This window comes from Seriola aureovittata, chromosome 17 (genome assembly GCF_021018895.1).
Source record: "Seriola aureovittata isolate HTS-2021-v1 ecotype China chromosome 17, ASM2101889v1, whole genome shotgun sequence".
In the NCBI taxonomy this organism is placed as follows: Eukaryota; Metazoa; Chordata; class Actinopteri; order Carangiformes; family Carangidae; genus Seriola; species Seriola aureovittata.
Genome location: NC_079380.1, coordinates 20,064,531 through 20,081,425, shown reverse-complemented (window position 1 = coordinate 20,081,425; position 16,895 = coordinate 20,064,531). Strand labels below are relative to the sequence as shown.

General features: G+C 38.6%; 1 protein-coding gene across 1 annotated transcript; it reads left to right on the top strand.

Annotated features, from left to right (window-relative positions):
* Positions 1–539: 539 nt before the first annotated feature.
* Positions 540–15,352, top strand: syt5a (synaptotagmin Va). Its single transcript, XM_056401699.1, has 9 exons — positions 540–641; positions 7,948–8,108; positions 8,867–9,048; positions 10,370–10,456; positions 10,661–10,828; positions 10,951–11,118; positions 11,224–11,341; positions 11,461–11,594; positions 12,878–15,352. Exons 2-9 carry the CDS (start codon positions 7,955–7,957, stop codon positions 13,085–13,087), a joined length of 1,221 nt encoding a protein of 406 aa, XP_056257674.1. The 5' UTR covers positions 540–641; positions 7,948–7,954; the 3' UTR covers positions 13,088–15,352.
* Positions 15,353–16,895: the final 1,543 nt, after the last annotated feature.

Here is a 16,895-nt window from a genome sequence, read left to right as displayed (position 1 = left end):
GCTGCATCCCAACTAATCTTGAAACCAAACCTACGCCCTTGATATCAGTCCTTTTTTGTATTTAAACGCAACATCAAATCAACATCCCTCCCTCCGCACTGTTTCAGCAGATTAGGAGATACAGAGAGAGAGCGCCTGAGCTCGTACACTGTAAAATACAGACACCTTAACATGTCAGTTAAGATGAGATCTGGTGAAAATTTGATTACTTTTAAAGCGAGTAAAAAAATCTAACAATGGCATAAAATAATTGCCCTTTCTCCAACTCAAGACAGCTTCATTTGTCATTTCACTTGTTCAATGTAGTTAAACTGTCACAAACAAAATCATTTTAAAAAGTTGTGCAAGAATATAATGAAAAATTTTTAGTTGTTTAGATGGAGAAGATTTGAAGTAACAGTGTTAGATGAACTGGCTCTTAAATATGGAGGGTTTTTTTGCAGTGTCGGTGGACAGTAAGTGGTTGGCAGTGAGGGATATTGTGGAGATTAACACAGAAGGGGGAGGGGGAGAGATACAGAGAGAGAGGGAGTTGTGTACAAGGACATCTCTTATGTCAGTAGTGGTGAATTTGTCTACAGATCATTTGGATGCAAAAATTATAAAGACCAAAGACAGAAGAGGGACTGACACTAAACCCGGTGAGTTATATTCTGGTTTTGGTTTGTATTATGATCAATTTTGGATTTACAGCTCATTAATTTTCATAGCCAAATTGATGTTTAAAAACTGATTATTCAAAACAAACAGTCAAAAAACTCACAGGTATGCTATTTCCAATTAATGGAAACAGAAAAGCAAGAAAACTTTTTCATTTAATAAAGTGGAACCAAATATTTATTTATTTTACTTAAAATTTCATGAAAGTTGATTAATTTTCTTTAGATCCATTAATGACTCATTAGCTGGAGTTAATTTGCCTTACTTTGTCTTAATCCATGTCCAAATACTAATGTTTCGATTGTGTAGTAAATCCATTATGAAGCAGCCATAGTCACAGGGAGCACAAGGTTAATGTTAATTTATAGGATTTTATAATTCTGTGCTCATTTTCATGGCATTTTCCATCTTTTAATTTATACATTTTACTGAGAAAGTTCTTTTACGAGAGAAATATTTGATTTTACACATAGTGGAGGATGTTTTCCAAAACTGGCAAAGATTAGTTTAAGTGGATTATAGGACGCTAATGCACGTCTATTTGCAGTGTCTGTGTTCACGTGCAATCACCTCCAATACACCTCAACATGCTTCAACAGACCTCTACAACAGCAATGTCTCCTGTGGAGGTTGGATTCTCGGTGGTTGTTTGCACTGATGGAGTTTCTTAGCTTTTATGGATTTTTCTGTACAAAGCTGCAGATTCACACCAAGCTGTAAAACACTTAACGGCAGTGACCTTGTCATAAATCGCTTTAGAATATTCTATGCACAGACGTGTTCATAGTAACATCAAGAATAAATAGTAGGCCTACAGAAATACTACAAATGTGCAAACTTGTGTAGTTCAAAATGGACAAATGCTTTATCTAAGTATTTAGTGGGAGATTTGAAAAAAAAAGTTATCATTTGAGTTTGTGCCCTTTTCAACCTCCCCAATAGAAACATGTTCCTCAAACCTTCTGCAAAGACATGACAGCTTAATTTTACTGTTTGACATTATGTGAAATAGACCTACTCTACCTATGGCATTCTTGCTGAAAGTTAGATGAGAAAATCAATACCATTCTCATGTCTGTATAATAAAAATGTAGTTGGAACCAGCAACAGCTTAGCTTAGCACAAAGATTTGAAACAGGGAAACAGCTAGCTTAGCTCTGTTTACAGTAGGCTAACTAATTCATCTCGCCGTGACAGCAAGACTCCAGGAAGTCACTGCTACAAAATAGTCAAACACATTAACCCAATCGTAAAACCACATTGTGTTGATTTTACAGTTAGATTTTTGTACATGTTAATTAACTTTAGAGGTTGTTTGGTCAGAGGCTAGCTGTTTCCCTCTGTTTCCAGTCTTTATGCTAAGCTAAGCTAATCGGCTGCTGACTGTACCTTCATATTTACTGCTCACTTAGAGCAGTATCAATCTTCTCATCTAACTCTCAGCAAGAAAGTGAACCCACATATATATGTTAAACCATTTTCTTTAACTGTGGTAAAAGAAGTTTAAATAAATAATAATAATGATAATAATAATAAATGTAATGTAATGTAAAAATTTGTTCTCAGACTTCTCAGCTTTACCAAAAAGTATCACAAATAAAGATGTTGCAAATCCTGCAACAATGTCAATTCTCATAGGAATATTGTGCATTGTTATGTTAATATTGAACATAATGGGGTGTACTTTGCTTCTATAGTAAAACTTTTTACTTACTACTCTTCCTGATGTGAACGTGCAGTCAGGCAGAGTGTCAGAAGCCTAATGGGGCCTTGGGTTCAGTTCAGAACTTTGAGCTTTTAAACTGACAAATCCCAGCGTCAGCTGTTCACCTCCAATCTGTCTGCATGCAGATCAGACCAGAGCTCCAAAACAATGAAAAACTGGTTAAATTTGAGCCTAAATGTAGTGTTTGGAATATTGGAAGTAACAAGAGAAGATCTGAGTCAGTTAATCGTATAGAGTATGCACTGGCATGAAAACTACAGCAACTAATAATCATTTTCATTATCGATTAATCTGCTGATTATTATCTTGATTAATCAATTCATTGTTTGGTCCTTGAAATGTCGGAAACAGAGAAAAATCCCAATGACAGCAGAGCCCATTTTGACATATTAAGATCCTGTTTTCTCCAAGCAACACTCAAACTACTGTAGAAGAAAACAATATGTGCATTTGAGACTCCATGACCACTGAATATTAATTGTCTTGTAAAAAAAAAAAAATAGCTTACACAGTTAATCAATTACCACAAATGTTGCCATCTAATTTTCTGTCAATTGTCTAATCCATTAATCATTTCAGCTCCAAACCAATCAACTATAAACACAGTAAACATGTTGAAATATTTATGTTATTAAGGCACAGACAGTATCAAGGAAAAGAAGTACCAGCTTTTCTAGAATTGAACTGACTCTTATCTTGGAAATAGACCACAGACTCTCATTTGTGCCTGAATAAAGTAATAAATCTGAAAAGCCTTCTACCCACACTCATGGTCACAATAAAGGTTATTTCCCACTCTTAGAAAAAGTACAAGCAGAAGTCGTCAGAGTCAGAGTCAGAGTCAAAGTGGTCTCTTGTTGCCTTATGGTTTTGGTTTCACACTCTACAAAAGAAGTGATAAACGATCCTGTTGATAGAGACTGTGAGATGCAGCTGAAAGCTCTGTATCATTGCCAAGTAGATCTTTGAGCTCAAATTCTCAACAGAATAATGTCAATTGTTATCAAAGGTCAAGAGTGAACATGCATTCACACGTAATCACACTGTTCTGCAGCTATAATCAGTAAAAATACCACCTGCTGCATATATTTGCACCCCTGAAGTCTTTACTTTGGGTTGGTACCTTTAAAATATATAGGTTGTTGTAATATCCTGACTTGATGTGGTGATTTTTGTAGAGTGTAATTTTCCCTTTAGAAATCAGCTGAAATGAGGCTTTTACTGAACCTTCACTCATCTTTTTGTGCGGTGACATTGTGAGCGTTGGTGGTTTTTTGCCACACAGTGACTCACGTTTTATTGTTTATGATGCGGCTTTTGTTTAATATGTCAGACATTGTACTTTCCTACAGTCTGTTGATATAAAAGGCTGTTTACTCTGTTTTGACAGATGATGTTTCTGCTGGCAAGACTCCCATGTTGTATAAAAGTAGATTTCCATGTCTCTTTTTAAATTATAAAACAGATCTACTTTCTATATTAATTCTGTGAAAGTATCAAAGTGCTCAGTCCACAGAGAAATGCACACAGCCTGTATTTAGAAACTGAGCCTAAAAATGAGCCGTCATGACTTCTGTAACTTTGTGATGTCGCAACAAAGCAGTCACCGCTCCCAGCCATGTCCCAAGCCCCGCCCACCTGGACCCACCATCCAACCTTATAGGATTTGGTTTCTCTGATTGTTTACCTTAAATCTGCTATATTTTTATTGGATCACTCAGAAAACAATCAACAATCAGAAGAGAGGATGAGAGCCTCCTCTCTTCTGATTGGCTCACCGACCTGTTGTTACTGGAGCTCCACAGAGAAGCCTGAGAGAGAAGCTGTAAAACTACACTGAGATGGTTTTTGGCTCTCAAAAGCACAAATATATCTTCTAATGGATCAACACTTCAAATAAAACACAGGGAAAGTGTAAAATATGGGACCTTTAACTTTAATTCAGTTCCTGTTATTGTTTTTGGTTTCCCAAACTATAAACAAGGAGGCAAAGTTATATTTGTTAGGAGTTTGATTTCACCATTGTGCAATCTTTCGACAGAGATTTGTATTCCTACGCCAGCCAGGTTTCTGACTCACTGATGTAAGCTTTTGGCAGCAGTCCAGCCTAAATCTGCTGTGACCCAGATAACAACTGTGGTCATCATCATCCTGATTTTGGGGGTGTTCTGAACTTGAGCTAAAATGTCATTACAGAAACAGCAGATAACAGAATTCAGTGGGTGGTTTTATCCAAAGTACATAAAGTACCATCAGCAGGTTTAGACTGATTGTATTGTATTGGACATTTTGATATGAAATATTCTTTCACTTTCATTGATTTCTGATATGAATGAGGCTCCAAACTGTGCAAATTGCCTGGAAATGTGTATTTCTTAGCTATTTTAATTTAAGAGTATATTATTTTGTAAATTGCACTTTAACTTCAAAAACTTAATGAACTGTATCTGATGGTTGGTGTGTATTTACTGGATGCTTGTAATAACTGGTTATGAAAATCATCTGACTGAACAATATTTAATGTGTAATCTGTAAACTGGCTCACCGACATGTTGTTACTGGAGCTCCAGAGAGACACCCCGAGAGAGGAGATGCAAAACTACATTGAGATGGTTTTTGGCCCATTCAATATTGCATAAATAAACACAATAGTGAGTTTAAAAATAATACCAGTTTCATTAAATAAGCAGATTTTAATAGGGTAAATTCATTCAAAACAAACATACAAAGCAGTTAAGATTAGAGACAAATTAAAATCCTACTTTTTACTTAACACCTCATCACTGAGGAACAATTCAACATGTTTCTAATGGGAATCAGCATTAAGCAGCTCATTAATCAACAGGTTCGTTTAAAATTAAAGTGTAAAAATGTCAACGGTGTTATGTGCCAGATTATTTCTTGACTCTGGGCAGCCAGGCAACTAACCAAGAAGCTTTATTTTATTTTACAGTTTTGTTTGATTGGTTGATTGTTATGTTTGGACTGAGTCAGTCTTGCTCTTTCACTCTGTTTCTAGTGGTGAGATAAAATACAATAAGACAACACGTTATTAACCGCAACGAGATTAGAGTGTTCCAAGGGCCTACATTCAAGATAAACACAGAGTAACCATAGAAGTAAGAAAAATAAGACTAATAAGTCTAATAATAATAATAATAATAACAATAAAACTGAATAAATAAAGATACATGGAAATGTATTCACAGTGGGAATATAAACAGAGAAACTGTATATAGTGGTATAGTGGTATTGATGCAGGTGTGTTAACTAAGATAAGAGAGAGAGAGAATAATGTAATATTCAGCATTATTCAGCAGGAGCAGTTCTCGATTCATGACCCACTGATCTGTCAAATTTAATCAGCGAGATTTCTGTATGTGTTTGTGAGTGGTATCCACCTCTCTCTTGGTCCAGTACACACACTGAGGTCTCCCTCTCTAATCCTCTGCTTATGCAATCCAGGGGGCTACAAGGATCAACAACACAGGGAAACACAGCTTGCCAACTAAATCAGATCTCATTATGGAAATATGATGTGTATGTGCGTCTGTGTATGTGTGGAGGTATGTCTCTACTTCAGCTGTGAGGACCGAGGATAAATGACAGACAGAGGAGGAGGAGTGAAGGGGGAGATGATGGTAGGATGGGCGGAGAAAGGGGTGGAGACCCAGTGAGGCAAACTGTCCTTAATTTGTTTAAGCTGAGGGATTTTTGGATTACCTTTGGCAATCAATCCTGTTACATCGCTGTGCAGCGACAGAGGGATGTCTAGTGTGGGTGGGGCCTGTGTGTGTGTCCGTGTGTGTGTGTGTTTAAATGTTAATGTGCCTATGAGTGCACAACTGACAGGTTGAACTCCATACAGGGCACTAAAGTGCTTAACAGAAAGATATGATTGCCACAGACGGATATCTTCTCATTTTATTTTTTTTTTCCCACACTGATAGAGAGGGATTTGGTAGAAGATAAACCCAGATTTTTATTTGCACTTTATCTCAGTGAGGTAAATTCACAATATGCCTCGTCAACTACAGTAAAACTGATCTGAAAGAATGAGCCCAAATAATATTTTTACAATTTTTATACTTTTATCAAACCACATGTTTAAAAGACAAAATTGATGATGGCTCAGTTGCATTTAGCTGCGTCAGTTTCAGGGTTCTGGCATAGTGAATGTTGGATCACACTCACCAATGTTTTTAAATTTTTGTAACATTTCTGCTTTTCCTACTGATGGGTCAAAATGTCTGCTGTGAACAGGACCAATGAAATGTCCTCATATTTTTATGAGGCCATGTGTCCCTCTCTCCATGTGTGTGTGTGTGTGTGTGTGTGTGTGTGAGTGAGTGAGTGTGTGTGCAAAGTCAGAGGGATTATTATGTGCAAGCAATAGCAGCAGAGCTCAATTTTACTCTCTTTTTTTTTGACAAACTGTCATCATGGAAAGGATGCAGGGAGGAAGGAAACAAAAAAATAAAGAGGAAAAGGACAAAAGGAAAAAGGAAGCAGGAAAGGAATAAAGTCTTAGAAAATTTATCTCGGAGACAAATATCAATATAAGCTTGAAATGAATGAGAGTCGTAAGACTTTTTGTGAAAATGATTTGCTTTCTTGCTGAACATTAGATGAGAAGACTGATACTAGTCTCATGTTTGCAGTAAATATGGAGTTACCACCAGCAGTCAATTCGATTAGCTTAGCACAGTTTGCAAGGTTCTGTGCCAGTTTTACAATTCAGTGTTTTTACAGATTAAAGAAATGAGATGTAACTTGTTAATTTGTTTTATTTTTATAATGGACATATGAGTGGTTTCAATCTACTCATCTAACCCTCAACAAGTGAATAGGAAAAAAATACTTTTGTTGCTGTAATTGACTAATTGACTTTTTTGCTAGCCAAAAAGCTAGTAATGTAAGGATATTTGTGTGTGTGCTGTTTTTACTAAGACTTCTTGACTATCTTGATAAAATAGAAATGCTTCCCCTTGATGAGGATAGTTTGTTAGTCTTTGTCAGATGCTTGAAACTAAGGAGTGAATGGGATGATTAGAGACAGGGGAGTGAGAGAGGATTAAAGAGATTACAGCCAGGTGAAAGGTCAAACAGGATGTCTGAAAGGACACGTTTAAAAAAAAAACAGTGTTGGGGAGTAGTGAACTACATGTAGATAGCCGCAAGTGGCAATTATCCAAGCAGCCTGCGACAATTTCAATACCATACGTATTAAATGTTAATGACTTTTTGCTGAAGCAGGACTATAGCAGGACTTGGGCCATGACCTTGGGACCACCAGAGAAGGTGACTTACTGACTGGGGTATTCTTGCTTGTTTTACTTTAAAACAATAAAATGGTCAAACTGTTGGTGTGAAAGTCCTGAACAAAATTCGGAGTTACTGCAGTTTGTATCATGCAGGTAAAAATAAATAGATTAATAAACACACTTAGACACAAAACCTACACTGACAAAGTTTTGTGGTGGTTTCAGTGTCCGCAAAAATTGATTTGGAAATGACTAAACCATTGACCATTTGTTGTCTGCTCTCCTTTGTCTTCACAGAGCAGCGATGCGATTGGTCAGCGTGGCGGGGGCGCGGCTCCGCAGGGCTGCCGAGGAGGAGGAGAAGGAGCCCCCACCGCCCCCACCCCCCTCCCACCACTCCAACCACCAGTTTGCTAGCATGAAGAACAAGTTCTTCAATGAGCTCACGCACCTGCCAAGTGAGCACACACACAGACACACACAAATGTAAACAGATATATGTGAAATATACACAAAATACACACGTACAGATGCAAACACACCCACTCCAAATAAATATTAATTTGATGTCTTGTCAAAGACTGAAATATTTGAGCTCTGGTTACTTTACATTTAAAGGAGAGTCACTAGTTTTACACATAAAGGTCAGTTCACTGGTAATGATGAGTACTGCTAAAAACAGCTGTATATGTCTGCTGTAGCTCCGTTAATATCTAAGAGCCTGCATTACAAACAAGGGACAATAAGTCACAGTGTCTTGGCCTCTGCTATTTCACATCATACCATAATTTCTATTCCATTTTCATTTGTGTTGTTTCATTTCTTTATTCTATCCCTTGTCCTCATTTCTTTCACGTGCCCACTCTGCTCTGCTCATCAAGATCATAAACTCAAGAGTAAGTCCAGCTCATGTCTTGTACCATTCTGATTTTAGTGTTTTAAAACAATAAGAATAACAGACGTTTGTGTGAGGAGGACAATATCTGTGCAGTGTGTATTTGGCAGGGACATTTGTTTATGTGTCTGCTGAGGAAAGAGAAAAAAGTTAGAGATGACAAAAATAAAAGTACTCAGGTGGTAAAAGGTTTTACAATAATCTTCTACACGTCCAGCCCAGTAGGAATTCAACTCCTCATCCAGGCACTGTCACTTCTGTTTTCCATCAAACTGCCCAGCACCCATGTGCCTTTCTCCTTCCTCTCACCTCTCTCTCCAGTGCCCATGTGGGCCGTGGGAGCCATCGTGGTCGTGGTCCTGGCCCTCGTCGCCTGCCTAGGATTCTGCATCTACAGGAAGTGCTTCAACAAGGGCAAGAAGCCCAAGAAGGTCCGCGAGCGGAAGGGAGGACGAGGGCGCAGAAAGAAGGACAAGGACGGAGAGGACGGAGATGACAAGAAGGTGAGAAAAGAGAAGTTAGAGGTGTCATTCAGCTGGTCTAGAAGCGGATATTATGGGTTACAAGGGCTACAGTTCTCACGGTTTGTTTTAAAGGTATAACTTGACATTTTGGGAAATATATTAGATTAAAAGCTCATTCCATACCAAACTGTACCGCACAGTAAATATGTAGCTATCTCACTAGCTTAGCACAAAGACTGGAAATGGGGGGAAACAGTAAGCTTAGCTTTGTCCAGAGGTAGCAAAATTCACCAGCGCCATGTTAGCTATATCCCCCACTTTCCAGTCTTTGTGCTAGGCTAAACAAACTGGCTGCATCTTCATATTTAAAGATCATATTTTCAGTAATTATGATGAAGCATTAGACTTATAATTGCTGATAAAAAAAAGAGAGAGAGGCTGTTGGAAACCAGCATTTATGAATATAGTAACACCCTCACACTGATCTTCATCATGTCTTTGTCAAAAAGTTAAAAAATGGCTGCCACACCCATATACATACTAACAGGCTCATAGGCGTGGTTGACCAGATTTATCCTGACTGTTGTCAAGTTTCCATCCATTTTCGTTGAAAACTGAAACTAAATTTCCAGAAAATAAGCAAAGGAAATGAAATAAAACGTCCTGTCATGTGTTAGTCAGATTTTGGGTAATGCTTCTGGTTGATAAGTTTATATTCTCAATGACAACATACATGTAAGTTAGTGTATGTCAGAAAGCTATGATGTCTGATGTCTGTTGGTGAGTTGAATGGTTAACCACACCTGTCATTAAAGAGCCTGTTGGTATAGGGCAGGCTATACTGTGGGTGATGTTTCCATTTTTAAACATCAATTGATTGAACAATGTATAAATAAAATAAATAAACGTGCTGTTGGAACCAGTGTGCAGACGTTACTCTTTTCATCTGCTCCGCATTGATGCTAGTCACCATAAGCCTCTCCAGTGTGTGTCCAATCACAGGGCAACAGCAGCTCTGCGTCATCATGCCTTTTCCTGATGTTTACCATGATGCACTGGGGCTGTTTAAACGGTTGCTTCAGCCTTTACTAGCTTCAACCTGGATGAAAGCCAAACAGCTGTGGACAGTGAGGCAGTGACTACAGCTCCAGCTGTTGGCCTGTGGGGGGTGTACACAGACATGAACTCACTCTAATACACAAGTCACTAGCTACATCTTTTGTTCTGCCCTTAAAGGAATAGTTCAACATTTTGAGAAATACACTTATTTGATTTCTTGCCGAGAGTTCAGAGGTGAGGTAAAAGGTGTGCTTTGTACCAATGTCTGTTAACAACACAAACCACGCTGTGTCTCTACCAGGACGGAGAGAATGGGGAGAAAGAGGAAGAGAAGGAGTTCTATGGCAAACTGGAGTACTCACTGGACTACAACTTTACTGATAACCAGGTACACACACACACACACACACACACACACACACACCTTAACATAGTATTTTGGAAGACTACTCACCATTATCATACCTCCTAAATACAGAGACTAAAGAATTAACAAAAGGGCTCAGTGATGATGATGATGAAGCCCTCTATTCTAAAAAAGCTGGCTGACTGTCATGACCCCTGGTTTACCCCCCCCCCCCCCCCCTTCCAGCTGATAGTGGGCATCCTTCAGGCTCAGGACCTCCCAGCTATGGACATGGGCGGGACCTCAGACCCTTACGTCAAAGTCTACATGCTGCCAGACAAGAAGAAGAAGTTTGAGACCAAAGTTCAGCGCAAGAACCTCTCTCCGGTCTTCAACGAGACCTTCACTTTCAAGGTCTGTACATCGACGCTTGAGATTATGTCAAACATCAACAGTTGTGAACTTGAGTTTGAAGCATCGGATTCTCCCCAAACAATCTAAACCACTTTTTAAAAATACTCTCCATACCTCTCCAGATTCCCTATAGTGAGCTGGGTGGTCAGACTCTGGTGCTGCAGGTTTTCGACTTTGACCGTTTTGGTAAACATGACGTCATCGGCGAGATCAAGATCGCCATGAACAGTATAGACCTTGGACAGCCGATACAGGAATGGAAAGATCTGGTTGGAGGAGAGAAAGAGGAGGTACATGATTTTGTTAACACATTTTATAATGATTATTACAGTCACTACCAACATTTCACTGTGCAAAATGACAGATCATCTATGTTTATGTTTTGCCCCTGACAGCAAGAGAAGCTGGGTGATATCTGCATTTCCCTTCGTTACGTCCCCACGGCCGGTAAGCTAACAGTGAACATCATGGAGGCCAAGAACCTGAAGAAGATGGACGTCGGAGGACTGTCAGGTGAACACAACACAAACATACTGTATACTTTCATTCATGCTGGCACTGCAGACTGACACTGGTAATGGATGGCAGCGATGGTATCCCTGCCGGTCTGATATCATGTCTCTCTGTCTCAGATCCCTTTGTTAAAGTGGTGCTGCAGTACAACGGCAAGCGACTGAAGAAGAAGAAGACGTCAGTCAAGCAAAACACTCTGAATCCTTACTTCAATGAGAGCTTCAGCTTCGAGATCCCCTTCTCCCAGATCCAGGTTTGTACACTTTCTTTTACAACAGGGGGTTTAAGTAAATGGTTCTAGGAATTAACTTTGTGTATCATAATTTTTTATTTCCATGGAAAGTAGATTTGCCCTCATCAGTTATCCATAAACTTCCATAACTTCACAATATTTCCCTTAAATCAAGTATTTTCACCATTAGATACTTAGCTAAAATATTTGAGCTAAAGTAACTAAAATATTACGAATTCTGTTTTGACTGCATCATTAGCCATGGCTCCAGGAATGAAAGTGTTGGTTGGTTGGTCCAACACTTTGACTCCACCACTGAAATATCTTAACGACTGTTGAATGGGTTTCCATGAAATGTCACAGTTACCCAGAGGATGAATCATCATAACGTTGGTGATCTGACTTTTCATTTTGACTTGTCCAGCACTTTGGTTTGTGTCCAAATAATTGAAAACTATAAATAGTCCCACCAGCACCAGCAATGCTTGTTATGTTTATTGCTAATTAGCATTAAATAATGCTAAACTAAGATACTAAACACAATAAATATTATTATTATCTGCTTAATAACTTCATGTTAGCATTCTCATTGTGAGCACGTTGACATGCTGTTAGCATTTCGCTCAAATACAGAGCTGCTAGAATGGCTGTAGTCTCTTAGTCTTGTTTTATAAACATGCTGTAGTTTATTTGCATGTGGTAACTTCCGAAACACTTGGCAATTCATAATAAGTTGATCTTGAATAAAATAAATATTTGCACTTTGGAACTGTTTGTTACAGCTGCTGCTGAAGAAGTAATAAAAGAGATGGTAGGGTGCTGCTTTCAGGGGAATTTGTGAATCTTCCTTCTTATTTTGGGGTCATTGCTTAAAATAACAATAATTTAACAACTGTAAAACAAAATGTAAAAAGCCTGAATATTGCAGCTACTTTTGAAGCTATGCACCTGTGAAGTTAAACTGTAGCATTAACAAACCTCCCCTTCCACTTATTGTTGGATGTTTAAGCTTCACTGTGCAGAGTGAAGCAGAGGTTGACACTAAGGCTGTTTTCACTTTCATCTGCTGAGGAGGAAAGTTTCTCTGAGCACATCCTAAATCTCAATTTAACACTTCCGAAAACATCAAACTGGTCCAGTCTACACAAGTGTGCACATACAATGAGAATGGACATCATGATACTCACATTATGTACATTACTTCCAACCGTTAGCCTGATTGAAATACATACACATAACAGAATTTGGATACATACAGTAGACGTTGATCTAACGGCTTCTTCTTCTCTGCTGTCTCCACACAGAAAATCCAGGTGCTGATCACTGTGTACGACTACGACAAGCTAGGCAGCAACGACCCCATCGGCAAGTGCTGGATTGGCTATGGCGCCTCAGGTGTTGGGCTGCGCCACTGGTCAGACATGCTGGCCAATCCCAGGCGTCCTGTGGCCCAGTGGCACACGCTGCTGCCTGAGGAGGAGGTGGATGCTGCTCTGAAGGCCCCTATTCGTTAAACTCACTCTCACAGACACACATGTATACAGCATCATCTGCACAGTTGGGGGTTGTCTTTCTTTTGAAACCAAACAATCGTAGGTTTTATAGAATGACCTGTAACTTGAATAGTATGTTTAACGCCAGCATTCATTTTGTAATGTTATATTTTGGGATCTCTTTGTATGACTACATGTGTGCTTTATATTGTATTGAATACACCCTATAGAAATGCATACAAATAAGTAATGTGCACTTTCAACACACTCACATTCATACAAACACAAGACAGCTGAATGCATATGTTTGTGCACTGGCTCATGTATACTCGAACTGCACATTTACATGAATGACCAGTTAAATGACTCACAATTAAAGGGGTACACCAGCAATTTCATAAAGTTGACAGACTCACAAGAGTCAAATAAAAACAAATAAAAAAAGAATTGTTCAAATCAGTGCAGCAGATATATAGTCCCAAAAATCCTGGATCCTGCACGTCCCATAATGCAGCTTGATAGTCTTTGAAAGCCTTTCTGTAAGCCCTACCTGCCAGGTGGTGAACATATTCATCAAACTCAATGCCCCCAGTTCACAAACACAGTCTCAAGAACATTTATGGGATAAGCCTGATGACACTAGCAGTCATTTTCTATTTTAATTAGTGTGCTCACCATGAAAAATATCACCTTTCTGGACTGTAGGGCCTCCATAGAGTAGTACCCCCTGGGATGAGTAACCTTAACTTCATGTGTAAAATTGGTGGCGTATCTCTTTGCTGTTTATTTTCTTGACCACCTAAACTTTACTGAGCTGGACCTCCTTCCTCCTGTCAAGGCTAAACAGATATTTTTTTAGCATCACTTTACTGTAGTGTGTTAAATTACTTTTAATACTGTGGTATGATTAGAGCAAGTGAGAATCAGTAGCTGCTGTTTCACTCTATTGGTTTGTTAGTACGTCTCCAAAGCTAAAACTGTTATGTCCCTTCCTTTCTTAATGGTTTTGCATTCATTCATGTGGGAGATTCTCGACAAACAGCTATGACCTGCAAGGCGAGGGTCACATGACCAACAGCTTAGTCAAGCTGGCACAAGCGCACATGAGCTAAACTGCTAGCATGTTTGGTGCCCTGTTAACTAGCCTGCTATTAGCAGTGCAAGCTTTTATTGGGATGTAAAGAAAAAGTATTAAGTTTATTATCTAATAATTACTGTTATTTCTCTCGACATTGTGAACAGAGCTGATGGAGGCAACAGACGCACACATTAAAGAAGTTGAGGGAAAATAGAACTGTTATATAGAAAATGAAAAGCAACTTATTTTGAAACATGAAGTTTGCATCAAAACTACTCAACAAAATAATTTGGCAGGTTGATGAACAGCTTCACTGCATTTTTCTCTTTGCTGTTGTTGATTTTGCACGGATCATTGCATTGTGCACTTCTTCACCGATGAGTCCTGCAGTACAAGTAGAGCCGCTAAACGTGTCGGTATGCTAGCTTTCGTCTTTCCTTAGTCACGTGACCATCGCCTTCCCACTTTAACTCCTTCCAACATTTGTAATTGTCAGTAATGCTGGAAGTTTTATCTCAGTTTGCACTTGGACGACAGTTGTCCTCTTTTGTTCCATGAAGCAGACCAGCAGGTATCCTGGCAACTTAATGTACCAGTGTCTGAGAAGTAATGCTTTATAGATATAACTCATAGATAGGGTGGTGTTAGAATTTCCATGAGCAAATTCTCTTTGTTTGAGTAATACTGATCTGCTGCTGCAGAGCTGAGGTGTGAATATTCTTCTGCATTTTCCTTCTTCCTCATGTTTTCCTCTTGTTTACTCTGAAAACCCTCTCGTCTTCCAAACAGTCTAAGCCTGATTTTTTCCCATGAAGTTTGTATCATTTAGTTACATGTTTTTACTAATTGTTGTTCTGTCTCTTTGTGGCTCCTTCTGTGCTTGTGTTTGAATGAAAAGAAATGCTCGGAGTGAGTGTGCATATTGATGTGTGTGTGTGTGTGTGTGTGTGTGTGTGTGTATTGTATATCATAAAAAAAATGAAAGTCTGTTTGTGGTTTCACTTTCGATGCATACTATGTGACTGCAAATAAATAGCTGAATAAATAAAATGTTTCCTAACAACGACAGATGGCTCGGCGGACAGCTGGATTTGCATGTGCACATAAAACCCTCATGTGCGAAAGTGATATCCTTTCATTTGCACACAAGCAGGAAGTCACAAACAGTCGCACCAGTAGAATCAGGTAAATGCATCTTTAGGGTTAAAGATCACAGTCTTCTGAACAATAAAAGACTTTTTTGTATCATGCTTCAGAGTGGGATTATTCCCTCTATTACAATTAGTGGTCATGTTAACTTTGTGATCAGAGGAACAAACCTTTCGTTGTAATTTTCTAAGTGTAACTAATCCTTCACCCTGTGATTATTGTCCCAGTTATCTAATTATGAATATGGAGGCTTTTTTCTGAACAAACAGTCCTTCACTGATACATTTGATTTCAGTGAGGTAACCGTGCGTATATGTGTATGTGTGTTGTGTCCTGATTCAATGCGATGAGTGGACTGGATTAACAGTGTGTCCTCTTTAGTCCTTGTCTCACGCAGTGAGCCAAACATGTGAGGCAGGAATTAGAGGGGGGAGGAAACATAATTACCACGGACAGGAGGGAAGAAGAAACAGTAAAGGAGGAAAACAGTGTGTGTGTTTTCCCTAATAAACTAAAAGTTTCCCTCAATAAACTAAAAGTTTCCGGTAATAGACAAAAAGCACAGATAAATAAACAAAAGTAAGAATGAAACTGGTTAAAAGCAATCTGCAATTATTTTCTAATTTATTTTATGACCCAATAACAAGATTTTAAAGCTAGAATAAGAAAATAACTGTGTGCTATATATTGGTTTTGGTGAACAGTGCAGAGCAAATATAAAAAATAATTTCTTAAATATAAAACAAAAATGGGTCAAAAGTGACTTTTTTTTGTTTAATTTATGACCCAACAGAAATATTGCTGTATCAAAATAAACATATATGGGTGTTTATAGAAATACAAAATAATAACTAACAACACACTGTCTTTGGTTTGATTGGTCATCCAGTGGTTTTGCACCCATATGTACTGGGAAGATTAAACACAATATTGTGTTTGTGCTTTACTAACTCATTATGGACAGCACTTGAAAGCATTATAACTTCGTTCCTCTGGGTGGAGTTATATGTCAATAAATCTACTGAAAACTCTGAGCTCATGACCCCCCTCCTTCTTCAGCCACAGCCATCCAAGGCTTGGCAGCTTTACATTTGTACAAATAAAAACCCATTTGCTTCCCTTGAGCCAGTTACTTTTATTAAATTCTAAAATATATACAATAAAGTAGCTAAGGTGGGTAATAACTTTACTAAATCCTAAAGGAGAAATACACTGAATCATTTATTCATGCTTATTTCTGTTATTTTCTGATACCTCTGGCACTCTGAATCCTGCTCGTTTCATGCAGCAGGTGGGATGAACTCTGATAAACCAGAAATCCACCACTGAAGCTAAAAGCCTTCACATGATCACAAGTCTTATGTAACATCCCAGACAGGCTACTGTGCAGCTATTAACATCTCTGCATGAACACCATTACCACCAGGACACAGACCAACACAAACAACAACAACCAGACTGGAGTTGCAACAGATCACACAATCCCATCCACACAATATGAGGGGCTATCAATGTGAAATGTAGTGTTGCCAGGGGGCCATTCACACCGTCGCTTTTAAAATATGTCTGCGTCAGAAAGCGTCCTTCACAGGCTTTAAAAAA

Bases quoted from the DNA above. Each gene is read 5' to 3' on its own strand.
- syt5a (XM_056401699.1), top strand. From the start codon at position 7,955: ATGCGATTGGTCAGCGTGGCGGGGGCGCGGCTCCGCAGGGCTGCCGAG. The intron at 10,457-10,660 runs GTACACACACAC...CCCCCCTTCCAG, and splicing joins ACAACTTTACTGATAACCAG to CTGATAGTGGGCATCCTTCA. The intron at 11,342-11,460 runs GTGAACACAACA...TCTCTGTCTCAG, and splicing joins GGACGTCGGAGGACTGTCAG to ATCCCTTTGTTAAAGTGGTG.